The 17,066-nt window shown below is 38.2% G+C and overlaps 1 protein-coding gene across 7 annotated transcripts in view; it reads left to right on the top strand.

The window, feature by feature from the left end:
• The window catches only part of EGF (epidermal growth factor), a 104,586-nt gene that overhangs the window by 55,757 nt on the left and 31,763 nt on the right, over window positions 1–17,066 (top strand). For all 7 annotated transcript variants that reach the window (XM_078366699.1, XM_078366698.1, XM_078366697.1 and 4 more), the window contains 5 exons: window positions 1,828–1,932; window positions 3,129–3,352; window positions 7,460–7,627; window positions 8,335–8,484; window positions 11,807–11,926. In XM_078366699.1, the coding sequence (XP_078222825.1) occupies window positions 1,828–1,932; window positions 3,129–3,352; window positions 7,460–7,627; window positions 8,335–8,484; window positions 11,807–11,926 (767 nt within the window). The remainder of the gene's footprint in view (window positions 1–1,827; window positions 1,933–3,128; window positions 3,353–7,459; window positions 7,628–8,334; window positions 8,485–11,806; window positions 11,927–17,066) is intronic.

Raw genomic sequence — 17,066 nt, 5'->3', positions numbered from 1 at the left:
GTTGATTCCAGGTCTTTGCTATTGTAAACAGTGCTGCAATGAACATTCATGTGCATGTGTCCTTATAGTAGAATGATTTATAGTCCTTTGGATATATACCCAGTAATGGGATTGCTGGGTCAAATGGAATTTCTATTTCTAGGTCCTTGAGGAATCGCCACACTGTCTTCCAAAATGGTTGAACTAATTTACACTCCCACCAGCAGTGTAAAAGTGTTCCTATTTCTCCACATCCTCTCCAGCATCTGTTATCTCCAGATTTTTTAATAATCGCCATTCTAACTGGTGTGAGATGGTATCTCAATGTAGTTTTGATTTGCATCTCTCTAATGACCAGTGATGATGAGCATTTTTTCATATGTTTGTTGGCATCATGTATGTCTTCTTTTGTAAAGTGTCTCATCACCATCATCTCCTGCCTGCCTTGCTTTTTTCACACTAAAGTCACAGCAAACTTTCTAAAATGCAAGTATGACTGCCCCACGTTCTTTAGGTCCTGCGCTTTAGAACGTCATACATGCATGTTTCCTTGCTTAGGGTACTCTTTCCATCCCCACTCACCTTTGTCTGGCTGCCTGCTTCTCATGCTCGTTTGTTATTATCTCCAGGAATCCTTCTGTTTGGCTGGGCTACCCACCCTGCCACCGTCCCAGAGTCTTCCAATTATACTCTTTACATCCTTCTCAGCATGTGCTTTCATGTGCTGTGTTATAATCCCCCCTTCCTCTTTCCCCTCTTACCTTCCCCTACCTCTTCCTCCTTCCCTTTCCCATCCACCTAACCCTTTCTCTTCCCCTCCCACCTCTGCCTCCCTCTCCGTCTGTTCCTGTTGAACTGTGAGCTCCATAAGGACAGAGACGGGGTTTTATTTACTATTGTATCTCCAATGCTTAGACCAATCCCTGGCACACAGTAAATGCTCAATAAATATCTATTTGACAAATAAATAGAAAAATCAGGAAATAAGAATTTTATACCCTGCCAGATTCCATTGAGTTCTTTTTTAATGTAAAGATTAGCAAGAAATATTTCAGTACAATTGGTCTTCTTTATCTGTAGGCTCCACATCTGAGGATTCAACCAACCTTGGATCAAAAATATTCAAAAATTAAGTTAAAAATAAGAATACATCCATAAAAATAATGCAAATAAAAACCAATAACTTATAACAATTATTTACATGGAATTTACATTTGGTATTATAAGTAATTAGAGATGATTTGAAGTACACAGAGAAATGTACACAGATTGTATCTGAATACTGTGCCATTTTATATTAAGAAATTGAACATCTTCAGAGAGTTCTGGTAACAATCCCACACAGATGCTGAGGGACAATTGTACACCCATTTGTCTTCGCATTAAATGAAGGAAAATTGAAGCCAATGTAAATCTCCATGTACTGTCCTTGTGCTGGCTTGTCTCCCTCCTCGTCATGATCCCACGAGGCTAACAGTCTCTTTGCTTCTGGCTTCCGTTGGTTTCAGCAGGAGATAGGAGGTCATTAAGAGAATGTCCTCACCCAGCCAACCACACAATCCCCTTTTATCTTATCCTGTCATTGTGTATTTTCAATACCTTCAATAAATATTGGGATACTAATTAAAAGTATTTTAAAATATAATATTTGTGGGCTTATTGCAGCTCCTTTGTTTGTGGGTGATGGGGAGGGAGAGAAAGAGTAAGAGAGAGGAGAGAGAGAAACAGAGAGAGATAGGAGCTGGTTTAGAATGCCTATCTTTGCATTTCAGAAAGAGGAAAAAGGAGTATTTTTGTTTGAAAAGTAAATTTGTTATAACAAACTCCCTTATTGTGCACATACTTTAGGAAATCTCTGATTGGAAGGAGTGATTTAAATGGAAAACATCCCGAAATAATAATTAAGGAGACCATGTCTCAACCACGAGGAATTGCTGTTCATCCAATGGCCAAGTAGGTATTTGTAAAAATAAGGCACTGCTCTACAGAGGTCATGTGACAGTCCATGGTTGATATGCTAATGTGCAAAACCACAGACCAAGAAAATCCATGCAATTTGTTCAAATCTTCAGAAATGATATGGCTAGCATCAATTCCTCATCCTTTTAATGTCTTGATTTTCTACTCTTGTATAATAATGTTATTGTTAATAGGCTCTTTTAAGTAAATTCAGTTTCTTTTTGAAAGAAAAATACATTGTAATTCATTTACCAACTAGACTTAATCATCTATTTTCTTTAAAAATCTGCAGTTGTTTAATGAACAGAAAAGGATATTTGGATTGTGTGACTTACAAGTTCTATTTAGAAAAATCATAACTTCAAATGAGAGGTCATTCCTAGATTTTAGATGACAGAAAATTGAAATTGTGAAAGGTTAGAAGACTATGCTGTTAATTGTGAATTAGTGACAAATTTTTATTTAGAGATTAAAGGACAATAAAGAATTTCTTCTTAGTTGTTAAAAAAAAAGAGACAAAGCCAACCCTATTTTATTTACATTGGAAATTTCACAATGGTTGATAGGAGATAATATATCGTTAGTAGTTGATCATTGATTTGGAGCCAGCCAAATGATTAAAACTGTGAGAACGTAACCATTTCTAAACAGGCCAATGACAAGATATGAACCATACTGACTTCAAAAAATATGTACCCAACACATGAGTTATGGAAGTTAAAATTAACTGAGTTAATAGAGTACATTGCATAAAACTGGATAACAGATAAATATGATCTTTCCTTTAAGTTATAGTTTTACAAATCCAGTGAATTTTACATACATATAACAGAAGAAAAGGCTAGCAAGATTTCATTGCCTTTTTGCAGTACAAAATGCTAATTCAAGAATATTCTACTTAAAAACACTTTTGATTGGTCATATACTGTAATTTTTAAACTAATTTCTTTTTTAATCTGATGATCTGAGCCTTAATTCATTTCTTTTCAAAGATGTTTTACATAGACAAGTTAATTGTTCCGCTTTTGAAAATTATTTGTCCAACACACAGTGCTATCTCTTCTTCTGTATTCCTTAGTGTGCCACTTTAGCATATTATGAAGTAATTTACATTGATATTTTCAAAGATGAAAGAACAGAATAATGTCTTTCATGCAGATATTATTTGTTGTGTGTTTTCTTGATTAAAGGAGATTATTCTGGACTGATACAGGGATTAATCCACGAATTGAAAGTTCTTCCCTCCAAGGCCTTGGCCGACTGGTTTTAGCCAGCTCTGATCTAATCTGGCCCAGTGGAATAACAATAGACTTCTTAACTGACAAGTTGTACTGGTGCGATGCCAAGCAGTCTGTGATTGAAATGGCCAATCTGGATGGTTCAAAACGCCGAAGACTTACCCAGAACGATGTAGGTGAGGCTTTGGGATGGGTGACTTCTTCATCTTGACTGAGTGTTTATGAGTATTAAATACAAAATATGTTCACACACATCCACACCTCCCCCCGACACTTAGCTATATGGGTGCATATGGAAAAGAGAGACTTCTCCAGAGAATCATGAGCTGCAAGGCTTACCTTAACATTGGAATATTGAGTAAAACATCTTGTTGTATAATCATTTCTCTTTCCAAGAAGTCCCAAAATCGGAATGAAAATATCAAAATTTTCTAAATTCCTTTAGGAATAAGAACTTGGTTCAGCTCTTTTCATTTCTTATGTTTTAGAAAATGTGGCTCACAGCAGTGATAATATAGGCACTTTTAGGCATGCATCAATATCAGTTGATAACATGTGCAAAGATTAATATAGTTTCCTCCCCTATTATTTTCAGATTTTACATGGGGTGTCATATATTTTCATAAATATCTTTAAAACATTGTAGCTTATGCCTGTTAAAAAGAACTAAACTGTTAAAAGAACTATAAAATGGCTATGATATATAAGCAGTGGGAAACTGATTTTGCTCCAGGAAGGTACAAAGACAGTATTTGAACTGGGCCTTATGGTAGATAGATGATGACAAAAGATTATAAGACTGCAAAAATTGGTCTTTGCATGTTGGTACTGCCAGGATTTGTTGACTAAACTTAATTCTGAATTTAGTGGAGGGGCATTGAATGTTCTTGCACATAAAATGTGTATGTCAAGATTGGCATATTCGGAGAGCTGGTTAGGTAAAGTATAGGAGTTTGATTGGAATTTGGAGGGAAGGAAGTCTATAGTGGTTGCCCAGGCAACAATTAGTGATGGCCTGAGATTGAACATTGTCATTTAAAAGTGGAATGAAGGATTATGGTATTAAAAATTATTGTAGATAAAAATTAAGAGTATTTTGTAACATTGCATATAGAAAATGAGAGCCAGGGAAGTGTGGAAGATGCTTTGGAGAGTTAGAAATTGGTTGGGAAGATGAAAAAAGTGGTTTGTCTCATTTAGGAAGAAGCTAACAAACTAATAATCTATATAAGACATCTATTTTACCCATTTTCTTTGGCTCAAGATAAGCATAATTTAAAATTTTTGGGACTGGGTGCGGTGGCTTACACCGGTAATCCTAGCACTTTAGGAGGCCAAGGCAGGCAGATCACGAGGTCAAGAAATCGAGACCATCCTGGCCAAGATGGTGAAATTCCATCTCTACGAAAAATACAAAAAAATTAGCTGGGCGTGGTGGCACGCGCCTGTAGTCCCAGCTACCTGGGAGGCTGAGGCAGGAGAATTGCTTGAACCCGAGAGGTGGAGGTTGCACCACTGTACTCCAGCCTGGTGCCTGGTGACGGAGTGAGACTCTGTCTCAAAAAAAAAAAAAAAAAAAATTAGAACTGAGACCATGGTGATTAAAAAAAATTAAAACTTTATGTATTTCTAAGATCCTCTAAAAATTAAAGATATACTTCACAACAAATGATATGCTTATGTGTGACCTCAGACTTTATCATCCATTTATTTCAGGGGTATTTATTGAGATATTATAGGAACTGGAGATACACTGGGAACTGGAGATACACTGGAGACTAAAACAAATATGATTTCTGTAAAGCCAAGGAATCTAATGCATAATACATACATTATTTAAAAAATAAAAACAAAAAACAAAACCAAAAAAACCATCATCCAGGCTGGGCATGGTGACTCACACCTGTAATCTCAGCACTTTGGGAGGCCAAGGCAGGAGGATCACTAGAACCCAAAAGTTTGAGTCCAGCCTGGCCAACATGGCAAAACCCTGTCTCTAATAAAAATACAAAAATTAGCTGGGCGTGGTGGCAAGCACCTGTAATCCCTCTGCCACTCAGGAGGCAGAGGTGAGAAAATCACTTGAGCCTGGGAGGTTGAGGCTGTAGTGATCTGTGACCGTGCAACTGCACTCCAGCCTGGGTGACAGAGTGAGACCCTGTCTCAAAAACAAAAAACAAAAAACAAAAAATACATCATCCAAATAAATGTAAAATTGTAGCTTTGACATAAAAAGGTAGAAAGGAATTTGAAAATTTCTGACTGGAATGTGAAGACACCATATTCTAAACCAAAAAGCATAGCAGATACTTTGTGAATCATTTATATTGCTGCTATAGTCTATGACTAATCGAACTGACTAGTCACGGCCATTATCAAATAATTTTATATTAAATTATGTAAGTAACATTCTCGCCATTACAGTGCCATCTATTGGTATATATGTGGTAGCTTCCCAACTGACAGTTCAGGATTTCTGACTGTGGATGTTATGTGCTCTTACCACAAAAATGATAACTGAGGTAATGCATTTGTTAGTTGGCTAGATTCAGCCATTCCACAATGTATATATATTTTAAAACATCATGTTGTACATGATAAAAACATATAATATTATCTGTCTATTAAAATGTATTTTAAGAGGTTTAGGATATTCTTAATTTAAAATACAATTAATTGTGGCTCTTCTGTAAACAAAAAATAGGAAAGATTTTGTCTAGTGTGGGGTGTTTGTTGAAACACTGTAGCTAATCCTAACATGTGCTTCAACATGGATGCATTCCTGAGGACACTATGCCAAGAAATAAGCTAGTCACCAGAAGACATGTACTGTATAATTCCAATTATTTGAGGTATTTAGAGTAGCTAAACTCATAGGAAAAAAAAAAGTAGAATGGTGGTTTCCAGGGATGAGGAAGAGGAAATGAGAAGTGGTTTAATGGACACTGAGTTTCAGTTTTGCAAGATGAAAAAATTCTAGAGATTGGTTGTACAACAATGTGTGAATGTATTTGACACTACTGAACTTAGAAATGGTTGAGATGGTAAGTTTTCTGTTATGCTTTTCACCCTGATAAAAAAGCACTATAGGTATTTTAAAAATTCCCTTGCTGTACTTAAGATTTTAATTTGGGACCAAGGACTAGAGACTAAAATGAATCTTAATGACCCTGGTCAACAATGGTAAGTGGAGACTCATTGTAACCGGGACAAGTTATTTGAGTTTGCCACCAGTAGGGGAAGACATTCATTCTAATCTGTCAAACGTTTACAAAAAGAGTGGCCTGGGGGAATGTGAGTAGCCTTGATTAAAACATTCAACTTGAGCTTCCTGAGCTTTAGTCTCTAACCACTTGAATTAGAAGTTAAAACATTCCCATGTGTGTTCGATACTTGCATGCCTTCTCAGAGCGGTTCCAGTGGCACGGAAAGGTATGTTTGATGGAGGTAGCTCAGAAGGATGCCCACTTACTGTCAGTAGGAGCCATGAAAATGGAGGCAGCAGATAATAAATGACTCTTGCAAAAACTTGGCTAAAAAGGGAAGGAAAGAGACCAAGAGGAGCTAGAGGGGTCACAGGGGTAAGGAGATGAAGATGGGAGAGACGATATTAGTAGACAGAAGGAACAAAGCTAGTGGAATGAAGAGTGAAGATGTAAGAGAAAGAGGTGGTTGTTGATGAATCTAGGCCCTGGAGAAGGCAGGAAGAGTGACCTCAGGGGCATAGGTCAATATTAAATAAGGAGAGAGGAAAGGAGGTGGGGCTCTAACGCAGACAAATGTGTTGGTGGAGATGGGAATGTAGAGAGACTCTTATACAATTACCTTGAGTTTTGAAAAATCCTTATCACAACCTGTGAATTTGACCTACTGCTTATTACTGCTGCTCAAAAGAGTGGAAACCTAAGGCAAAGAGTGGTAAGATAAGTTAGTTGAGTTCAGTCTATAAGTAGTGACAGATGTACTAAAAAATAAAATTCCACCTTTGCCTCCTTCTTGGTGCTAGGAAAACAATCAGCCCACATTCTCCCCCTCTGCAAATGTTGGGTAATAATAGGCTTTGCTGGAACCTCATGCCACTGGGCTCCCATTCTAAGGCGAGGTTCCCTACTTGCATGGGCTCTCCTTGAGGCAGGTGTAAGTCAGTGGCTTGCTCATAACTTGCTGAGTAGCTAAAGAGTTGATTTAGTGTAGGAATGGTATGTAAATTTCAAGCCTTGTCCTTTCCGTAAATCACTACAAAGACAAAGAAGGTGTATTTCACAAATTTGAATTGTTTCTAGGTCACCCGTTTGCTCTAGCCGTGTTTCAGGATTATGTGTGGTTCTCAGACTGGGCTATGCCATCAGTAATAAGAGTAAACAAGAGGACTGGCAAAGATAGAGTACGTCTCCGAGGCAGCATGTTGAAGCCCTCGTCACTGGTTGTGATTCATCCGTTGGCAAAACCAGGTACACACTGGAGATGTTACACCATTTTTCCTTGACAGGAATCTGCAACTATTTTAATTGTTTGATGTCATGCAGTTGGGGTGGGGGTGGAGGGGATTTTGTAATTTTCACTAACTGTGTAGAAGTTAAGATTTCCTAGGATTTAGGTTTAAGACAATATGGTAGTTTGGTAATTGGGGCTTTATCCCTTCAATTTCATCTCTTCTCTTGAACAACTCTTACTTACCTGCTACATTTCAAAGAGCCTTGGGTTAAAGGCACTAAGGGCAGGCAGTTTAGACACGCACAGTGGACACTTGGACCTTCCCATACCCCTGAGGGTGCCAGTGAGTGGGTGTCAGCCGGGAGTGAGCAAATGAAAAAGGCATCTCGCATTTTATGGTAGCTCTTCTTTCTGAATTGCTCTTTGTCAGTTTGACTAGATGACAAGTCAGGAAATACAAATCACATTTGACTAAAGAGCTTCTTGAACAAAAGTACTGGCTATACTCAGTACTCATAAGGTAATAACATTCTGGCTTTATCTTAGAATCAGTGGCTTCTTGGGAAAACTTTTCTGAAATAACTATTGATACACCCTCTGTTTAGATCCACTGCGTTTCTCTCCCTAAAAGCTGTAGCTTCCGAAAAGCAAGCTGTAGACTTGGATTCATAGCATCCTTTTCATCTCCAAACTCACCTGTGAATTTCCCTCTTTTATCTTCTAGGAGCAGATCCCTGCTTATATCAAAATGGAGGCTGTGAACATATTTGCAAAGAGAGGCTTGGAACTGCTTGGTGTTTGTGTCGTGAAGGTTTTATGAAAGCCCCAGATGGGAAAATGTGTCTGGCTCTGGATGGTCATCAGCTGTTGGCAGGTAATATAATAAATTATGTATCAAATTATTTAACCTTGGTGCAGGAATACAGCTGTACATCCATCCCTATGCTTTCACTGATTTTTAATATTTTGGATGTTAAAAGCTTTCCTGTTTTTAGGAATGCTAAGAATTTGTTTGTTTATTTGTTACCCTCTGTTGAGTTTTGAGTTCCTTATTACAGGCACAATTCAATTGACCTCTAGTGATAAAAGTCTTAAGTTCCAAGCCCTCCACCTCCCCATCTATAGTGCAGTGGGTCCCAGACTTGGAACTAAATGTCAAAATTGAATCACCTCACAAAAATGTTTAGAGATATTTTGTTTAGAAGTTTTACGCCCTCAATATTAGAGGCAGTAGTATATGATCTCCCTGTCACATGACAAGACTTAATAGGAAAAGCAAAGTCCTTTATAAAAAATAACTTCAGGCTGGGTGTGGTGGCTCATGCCTGTAATCCCAGCACTTTGGGAGGCCGAGGCAGGTGGATCATGAGGTCAAGAGATCGAGACCATCCTGGTCAACATGGTGAAACCCCATCTCTACTAAAATACAAAAAAAAAATTAGCTGGACACGGTGGCGCGTGCCTGTAATCCCAGCCACTCAGGAGGCTGAGGCAGGAGAATTACCTGAACCCAGGAGGCGGAGGTTGCGGTGAGCCGAGATTGCACCATTGCACTCCAGCCTGGGTAACAAGAGTGAAACTCCCATCTCAAAAATAAATAAATAAATAAATAAATAAATAAATAAATAAATAACTTCAAGTTACCAAATACATGTGGGAAATCCAGCCTGAGAAGGCTTGTGATATGCTTTTTTACAAACTAGACATGCCTCTGAGCAAAAGGAAGAGTGAGCCAAGTGTGACGTATACCCAGGAGTTGCCTCCCTTGAATGTGCACCCAAACAATCTGGGCATCTTTGGATTCATCCCTTGATATCTTTCTACCAGAAATATACCAAAGATAATTTACATTTTATTAAGTTTTATAAAGGTGATATTTATCTGGCAAGTATGGTATAAATATAAGTAAAGTGACAGATGATGAAAAATGGATAAATCTAGCCACGGACCAGAATTGGATACTTTGGATTTTTAGAACTTTCTATTAATTGTTGCCTTAGTTCAACAGTTCTCAAACCTCTTGGTTTCAGGATCCCTTTAGACTCTTAAAAATTATTGAGAACCTCAAAGGGTTTTTATATATATATCTGTCAATATTTATATGAAAATTTATAACACAATTAAGAAATCTATTGACATTACAATAAATGTATCTATTAATATATATTTTATAAAAGTAACTGAAATAAGTACATTTTCCAAAGCAAAAGATGTGTATCGAGAAGACTGACATTGTTTTACACTGATAACTCTAATGTCTGTCTTGTAGAGGGCAGCTGGATTCTCATGTCTACATCTGTTTTTAAATCTGTCATCGTGTGTCATCTTGGTTAAGTCTATGAACAAAGTCTGGCCTCACACAGACATAGAGTTGGAAAAGGGCTGTTACAATCGCCTTTTGAGGTGCCTTTTTTGGATATAGACAGCAGCTTCCTAAAGCTTAGTTGCAATGTGGAGTCTGACATTGGCAACAGTTATTGCTAGCTGTACTCCTTGAGGTGCTAGGCTCACTTCATTCATTTCTGAGGAGAAGTGAATGTTTGCTATGTACCCAAGTCTTAATAGCACAGTTTTCATTTTTTTTTCCTCAAGTAAAACAATGTGCTATGAAAAGAAGTGGTCAGTTTCAGCTCACAATTCAGAAATTACTTGTGTTTTTCCTCTAGATAACCATCATAACTTCAGTATGCACTGAAAGAATATACATTTTTTATTTTATTACATAGAATGTTAAAAAGCTGTGTAGTTAATGGTCGAGAGTTTTAAAATCAATAATTCTTATTGATTCAAAACAATCTTGTGAAACTGGATTTTATTGATTTTTTGAGACAGGGTATCCCTCTGTTGCCCAGGCTGGAGTACAGTGGCATGATCATGGCTCACTGCAGCCTTGGACCTCTAGGCTCAAGTAGCTGGACCCCACCTTAGCCTCCTAGTAGCTGGGACCATAGGCATGCACAACCATGGCTGGCTATTTTTATTTTTTGTGGAGACGATATCTTGCTATTTTGCCCAGGCTGGTCTTGAACTTCGGGCCTCAAGTGGTCCTCCCACCTCTGCCTCCCAAAGTGCTGTGAATACAGGTGTAAGCTACCCTGCCCCGCCAATTTTTCCTTTTCCTTTATTTTTATTTATTATTTTTTTGAGACACGGTCTTGCTCTGTCACCCAGGCTGGAGTGCAGTAGCATGATCTCAGCTCATTGCAACTTCTGCCTCTGGGGCTCAAGAGATTCCCCTGCCTCAGCCTCCCGAGTAGCTGGGATTACAGGTGTGTGCCACCATGCCCAGCTAATTTTTGTATTTTTAGTAGAGATGGAGTTTCACCATATTGGCCAGGCTGGTCTCCCATCTCTTGGCCTCATGTGATCCACCCGTCTTGGCCTCCCAAAGTGCTGGGATTAGAGGTATGAACCACTGTACCCAGCCTTTTTTCTTTTTCTGTTTTTAAAATGTGAGTGTGACAGTGAAGAGCTCAGCTGCTGGTAGAGTTTGCAGTCATTTCTTTTTTTCATACTAAGTCACCCACATTCCTTTGGCCATAACAGTACAAATGCGAACATGGTGGGAAAAGGCAATTAACTTTATTGTATTATTAAGAAGACTTATGACTTTAGGGACTCTCTGAAGGATGATCCCAGGGTTCTTAGGATTACAGTTTAGAAAACTGTTATCTTACAGAATCCATTTCTCCCCTATTCTGAGAGTGGAGAGTATATGAACCTTACACCTGTACAAAATCATGACTTTTTAAATGTCCTTTCATATTATCAAATGTAGGTAAAATCAGGCTAAAAGAAGCATGAAAGCAGCGTAAAGGAGAAACTGTGTATGGAAGACAAGCTGGGGAGATCACTTCTCTACTTTGTCCTTAACTGTGGGCTGTGATTATGAGCTGATTATGTACCTAAGGATTTTGGTATTTTACTCCTGTTTTTGCCAGTACCTGAAAGAGTCCTATCTTTCTTCCCTGTTGGTTCCTTACTCCCCAAATCATTAGCGCTCAGTGAAAATGAGAGGGTATGGGGTAGCAGGGTGAGCTTTACTAAGTTACCAAGACCTTGACAGTTTTTCTGAATCCTCTTACTGTGAGGATGAGTCTGAACTCACAACAAATGAATAGTCTTAAACATAAATTAAATCAAACTTTTTTTAAACAGAAAAGCCAAATTTACTTGCATTTATTGACCATCAATAGGTGGTGAAGCTGATCTAAAGGACCCAGTAACGCCACTGGACACCTCATCCAAGACCAGAGTGTCTGAAGATAACATCACAGAGTCTCAACACATGCTAGTGGCTGAAATCTTGGTGTCAGGTATGAATAACCTGTTCTCTAATGTACCTTTGGCTCCAGCAGTTTCCATCCTACTGTGAGAAATTTTGAATTACCTTTCTAACTTAATATTGGCTAAGTTCTAAACAAGGCTAATAAAGCCAAACCTTGGACTCAAGTCTGTCTCTTCTGAATGATGTGCCTGAGAAAGATGGCTGCATATTAGTCTGGACATGAACAGTACACCTCGAGAGTCTTTGGATGAGAGTCTTTGTTCTGTAAAGAAATACAACCTGGAAACGAAAGTAAAACAGGACAACATGTTTGAATGTATCTTCATCCATACCTGATATTTTTGGTATTTGGTCCACCTGGCTGTTTTTCCATTAGCGGGAAAAGTTGATAGTAATTGATAAGCAAATATAGGTTGGCCGCTTATTTGCTTATTTAACTGCTGCAGAAAGTCCACAAACAGCAAATGTTGGATTTCTTTTCTTCTATGTTGCACATTTGTCACCAAAATGCCAAATCTTGTGTTTAGTAAGTAACAACTTTAGAGAACCTAAGTCTTTTATCACTCAGGAGGTCAGTGGTTTTTTAACTGGGTTCAGCTTAGCCCTTAAACTTCTGCATACCCCACCCTTTCACTCTAGGTCACTGCCCTTTAAGCAGTGTAACTTGATTTTGAAATATTTTGTTCATTTGTGTTACTGAGTAACACTTTATTTTAACAAGATTTATGTGGCCAAAAAAAAAAAAAAGTTTTCAAAACACCACATTAGGACATTTAAGGAAATGCTTTACCCAACTTTTGTGGTCTGCAAACTACTTTTTTGATGTACAGGGCTCTGGGGACCTCTTACCTTACCCTATCAGTGTGATTTTTTTATAAGATAAAAATAAGGAGGTTCATACTTTTAGTAATAACAATAACTAACATTTGCAGAGAATGTTACATTATATATACAGTCATTCCTTTGTATCCACAGGGGATTGATTCCAGGATCCCTGAGTATATCAAAATATGTGCATATGTAAATTCCAAAGTCACCCTATGCAATCCAGGTATACAAAACACCAGCCATCTGCATAGGCAGGTTTCACGTCCCACCAGTCATGCTGATCTGTGTTCAGTTGAAAAAACTCCAGGTATAAGTGGACCTGTACAGTTCAAACCCATGTTGATCAAGCGTCAGTTGTAATCTCTAATTTGCTCCTTATTACAAATCAGTTTGCAGATGTGAAAGCTGAGAGACTAAGACATAAGTTAGTGTCTTGACCAAAGGTTTTTGAAAATTATGACCAAATAATTAATTCATGTGAAAATAAGAAGTTCTGGAAAACTTTGTTAACGTTAGGAATATCATGTGTTCAGCAATCTATTTGGCATACACTGTGCTAAGTGCTGGGGATACCAAGATGAGCTGAATACCACCCCAGTCCTCAAGGCCACAGTTTGTTGTGGACACAAACAATATGATAGAATAAAATACTTTAAACCAATGTTAAGGATATAGAGAACCTTGGCAAAGTCACCAGGAGTCCCTAGAGGTTCATAGAGCAAGTTTTGAAAGACTGATGGTTGAGAGACTGAAAGACTAAGACAAATGACAGATGTGTGGGAATGGGGGAGTGATTAAGTGACCAAGGATTTGTGAATTTGGCTTAATACCTGGAGCCTAGTGTAGAATAGAGGGGACTGATTGTCCTGGTGAAAAACTCCTCATCTTTCTATACTCGGATTGTGTTCTGTGTTGTCCTAGCCTGTGAAGTCTTACTTCCTTCTAAGTCAGGCTCAGGGGTCTAATTTCTGTTTCAGAGTGAGATTTCACATCAACAAAGTATCTATGGCTAAAAGACAATGTGAAAACTCCACATTAGGATTTTAGAGTATCTAAAATTCTTAACGTGGCCTGCTGGGCTCTGTATGAACCAACCTTTAGATACCTCCCCAGTCTCAACAAGGGCTCATCAGCCCTTTTGCCCTTGACTTTCTGTGGCCTGCTTCTGTCACCCTGGCCTTGTTTCTAACAGACACGGGCACGTGCCCTAGTTGTTTTCTCAGCCCATGCTTTGTTTCTTTTTCTTTTTTCTTTTCTTTTTTAAATTATACTTTGAGTTCTGGGGTACATGTGCAGATCTTGCAGGATTGTTACATAGGTACACGCATGCCATGCTGGTTTGCTGCCTCCATCCCCCCTTCACCTACATTAGGTATTTCTCCTGATGTTATCCCTCCCCAACCTCCCTACCCCCGTCATCACTCCCCTAGCCCCCGAGCCCCCAACAGACCCCTGTGTGTGATGTTTCCCTCTCTGTGTCCATGTGTTCTCATTGTTCAACACCCACTTATGAGTGAGAACATGCGGTGTTTGGTTTTCTGTTCTTGTGTCAGTTTGCTGAGAATGATGGTTTCGAGATTCATCCATGTTCCTGCAAAGGAGATGAACTCATCCTTTTTTATGGCTGCATAGTATTCTACGGTGTATATGTGCCACATTTTCTTTATCCATTCTATCCTTGATGGGCATTTGATTTGGTTCCAAGTCTTTGCTGTTACAAACAGTGCTGCAATAAACATATGTGTGCATGTATCTTTATAACAGAATAATTTATAATCCTTTGGGTATATACCCAGTAATGGGATTGCTGGGTCAAATGGTATGATGATAAACAACTTCAGCAAAGTCTCAGGATACAAAATCAGTGTGCAAAAATCACAAGCATTCCAATGCACCAATAACAGACAAACAGAGAGCCAAATCATGAGTGAACTCCCATTCACAATTGCTTCAAAGAGAATAAAATACCTAGGAACACAACTAACAAAGGACGTGAAGGACCTCTTAAGAAGAACTACAAACCACTGCTCAAGGGAGTAAGAGATGACACAAACAGATGGAAAAACATTCCATGCTCATGGTTAGGAAGAATCAATATAATGAAAATGTCCATACTGCCCAAAGTAATTTATAGATTCAATGCTATCCCCATCAAGCTACCATTGACCTTCACAGAAATGGAAAAAACCACCTTAAACTTCGTATGGAACCAAAAAAGAGCCTGCATAGCCAAGACAATCCTAAGCAAAAAGAATGAAGCTGGAGGCATCACACTACCTGACTTCAAACTACACTACAAGGCTACAGTAATCAAAACAGCATGGTACTGGTACCAAAACAAATATATAGACCAATGGAACAGAACAGAGGCCTCAGAAGTAACACCACACACCTACAACCATCTGATCTTTAACAAACCTGACAAAAACAAACAATGGGGAAAGAATTCCCTGTTTAATAAATGGTGTTGGGAAAAACTGGCTAACCATGTGAAGAAAGCTAAAACTGAACCCATTCCTTAGACCTTATATAAAAATTAACTCCAGATGGATTAAAGATTTAAACATAAGAACTAACACCATAAAAACCCTAGAAGAAAACATAGGCAATGCCATTCAGGACATAGGCATAGGCAAGGACTTCATGACTAAAACATCAAAAGCAATGGCAACAAAAGCCAAAATAGACAAATGGGATCTAATTAAACTTAAGAGCTTCTGCACAGCAAAAGAAACAGTCATTAAAGTGAACTGGCCACCAACAGAATAGGAAAAAATGTTTGCAAGCTACTTATCTGACAAAGGGCTAATATTCAGAATCTACAAAGAACTTAAACAAATTTACAAGAAAAAAACAAACAACTTCATCAAAAAATGGGTGAAGGATATGAACAGTCACCTTTCAAAAGAAGACATTTATGCGGCCAACAAACATGGTGTGTTTCTTAACCCTTCGAAGTTGTGGGTGCCCTTCTGTCCTCAGCCTTTCCTAGTGCCCAGCTGGGCTAGGTTGCCTATTACAGCTCTCTTAGAACCTCAGTTCTGCCCCTTGATCATACTCATCGCACTTGTACTTCAGTAACTAATTATGCAAAACAGGAGCCCTTGTCAATAGCAGAACCCTATTCTTCACCACAATATTTTTGGCTCTCAGGAAGGCCCAATACATAGCAGGTACTTTTGAATGAATTATTATATTAGTTTTACTAACAGGACCTGAAGTTTCTTCTAGTCTGATAAGGTTAATTCTTATTTAAATTATCACAGTATCTTTCTTTTTCATCCTTACTTAAATGTGTATTAAAGAGTGTTTGATCAAATATTTAAACAAATATCTTGGTCAAGAGTTTTTTTTAAGTCACCTTTTATTCTTGTCCTTAGAACCATTATGAAAAATAGACCTGGCAGAAATTGTCACAACTATTTTAGAGAAGAGTAATGTGAGCACAAGCATTTGTTTCTTCCAGAGCTCCTTTGTAGCTTTATATATATATATATATATAACTCTGGCTGTAGCCCATCCCTCCTATAACTATTGCTTTTCATTACACACAGCTGCCTTGGGTTTTCATGTTACTAAATAAATCCCAAATCATATTCTAATTTAAGATAATTCTGCTAGTGATTTAAAATGTCTTGGGTAATCGGATACTGTCCACTTCACACTCTGAGCAGCCTAGTGATTTGGGAGCTAGTCTTCCAAATAAATGCTGAATTAAATGGATAATTGATTTGGTCTGAACTTATCCGTCTCTAGGAGTCATGAGTGACAGGAGATGACCAAGCAAGCACGAAAGGCATCTGCTCCCGCAAGAGAAATCTTCTTGCTCAAGTAGCTAAGCAAATCAAATGCAATTACCCAATGTCTGCATTCACATGCCACCTGAATCCTACTTAGATCATTTAACTTTCTTTCATTTATCAGCAAGTTTGGAGGGCTTTTAAAAAAATCTCTTCTGTACTCAGATAAGCAAACTTACCAGTTAATAGACAGATGATAATTTATATCCTACTGTGATGTGTCAGATTCCCCCAACTCCAAAAAGGTAGGGTGGGGTGGCATTTGGAGAATGACTACATACGTAAGTAAAGCAAAGAAAACAAAAACTTGCTCATGTTTATGGCTCAACATGTAACTCTGTCCCCTGGGGCACTTGCATTTCAATGGAGTGTGAAATGAAATGATCCATTTACTGCACTTAACTCATATGGTTCATGTCTTTGTAAAAGTGCCTTGAGGTGTGCAAGTTACTACATAAATCTTGATAATAAACACACATTGTGACATACACATTCTATTATATATGATATTAGTAAATTGGCAGTAAATCTTTTTTATGA

Source organism: Callithrix jacchus, chromosome 3 (assembly GCF_049354715.1).
Source record: "Callithrix jacchus isolate 240 chromosome 3, calJac240_pri, whole genome shotgun sequence".
Classification (NCBI taxonomy): Eukaryota; Metazoa; Chordata; class Mammalia; order Primates; family Cebidae; genus Callithrix; species Callithrix jacchus.
Note: the sequence above shows the minus strand (reverse complement) of the source record. Positions and strands in the feature narration are given on the sequence as shown.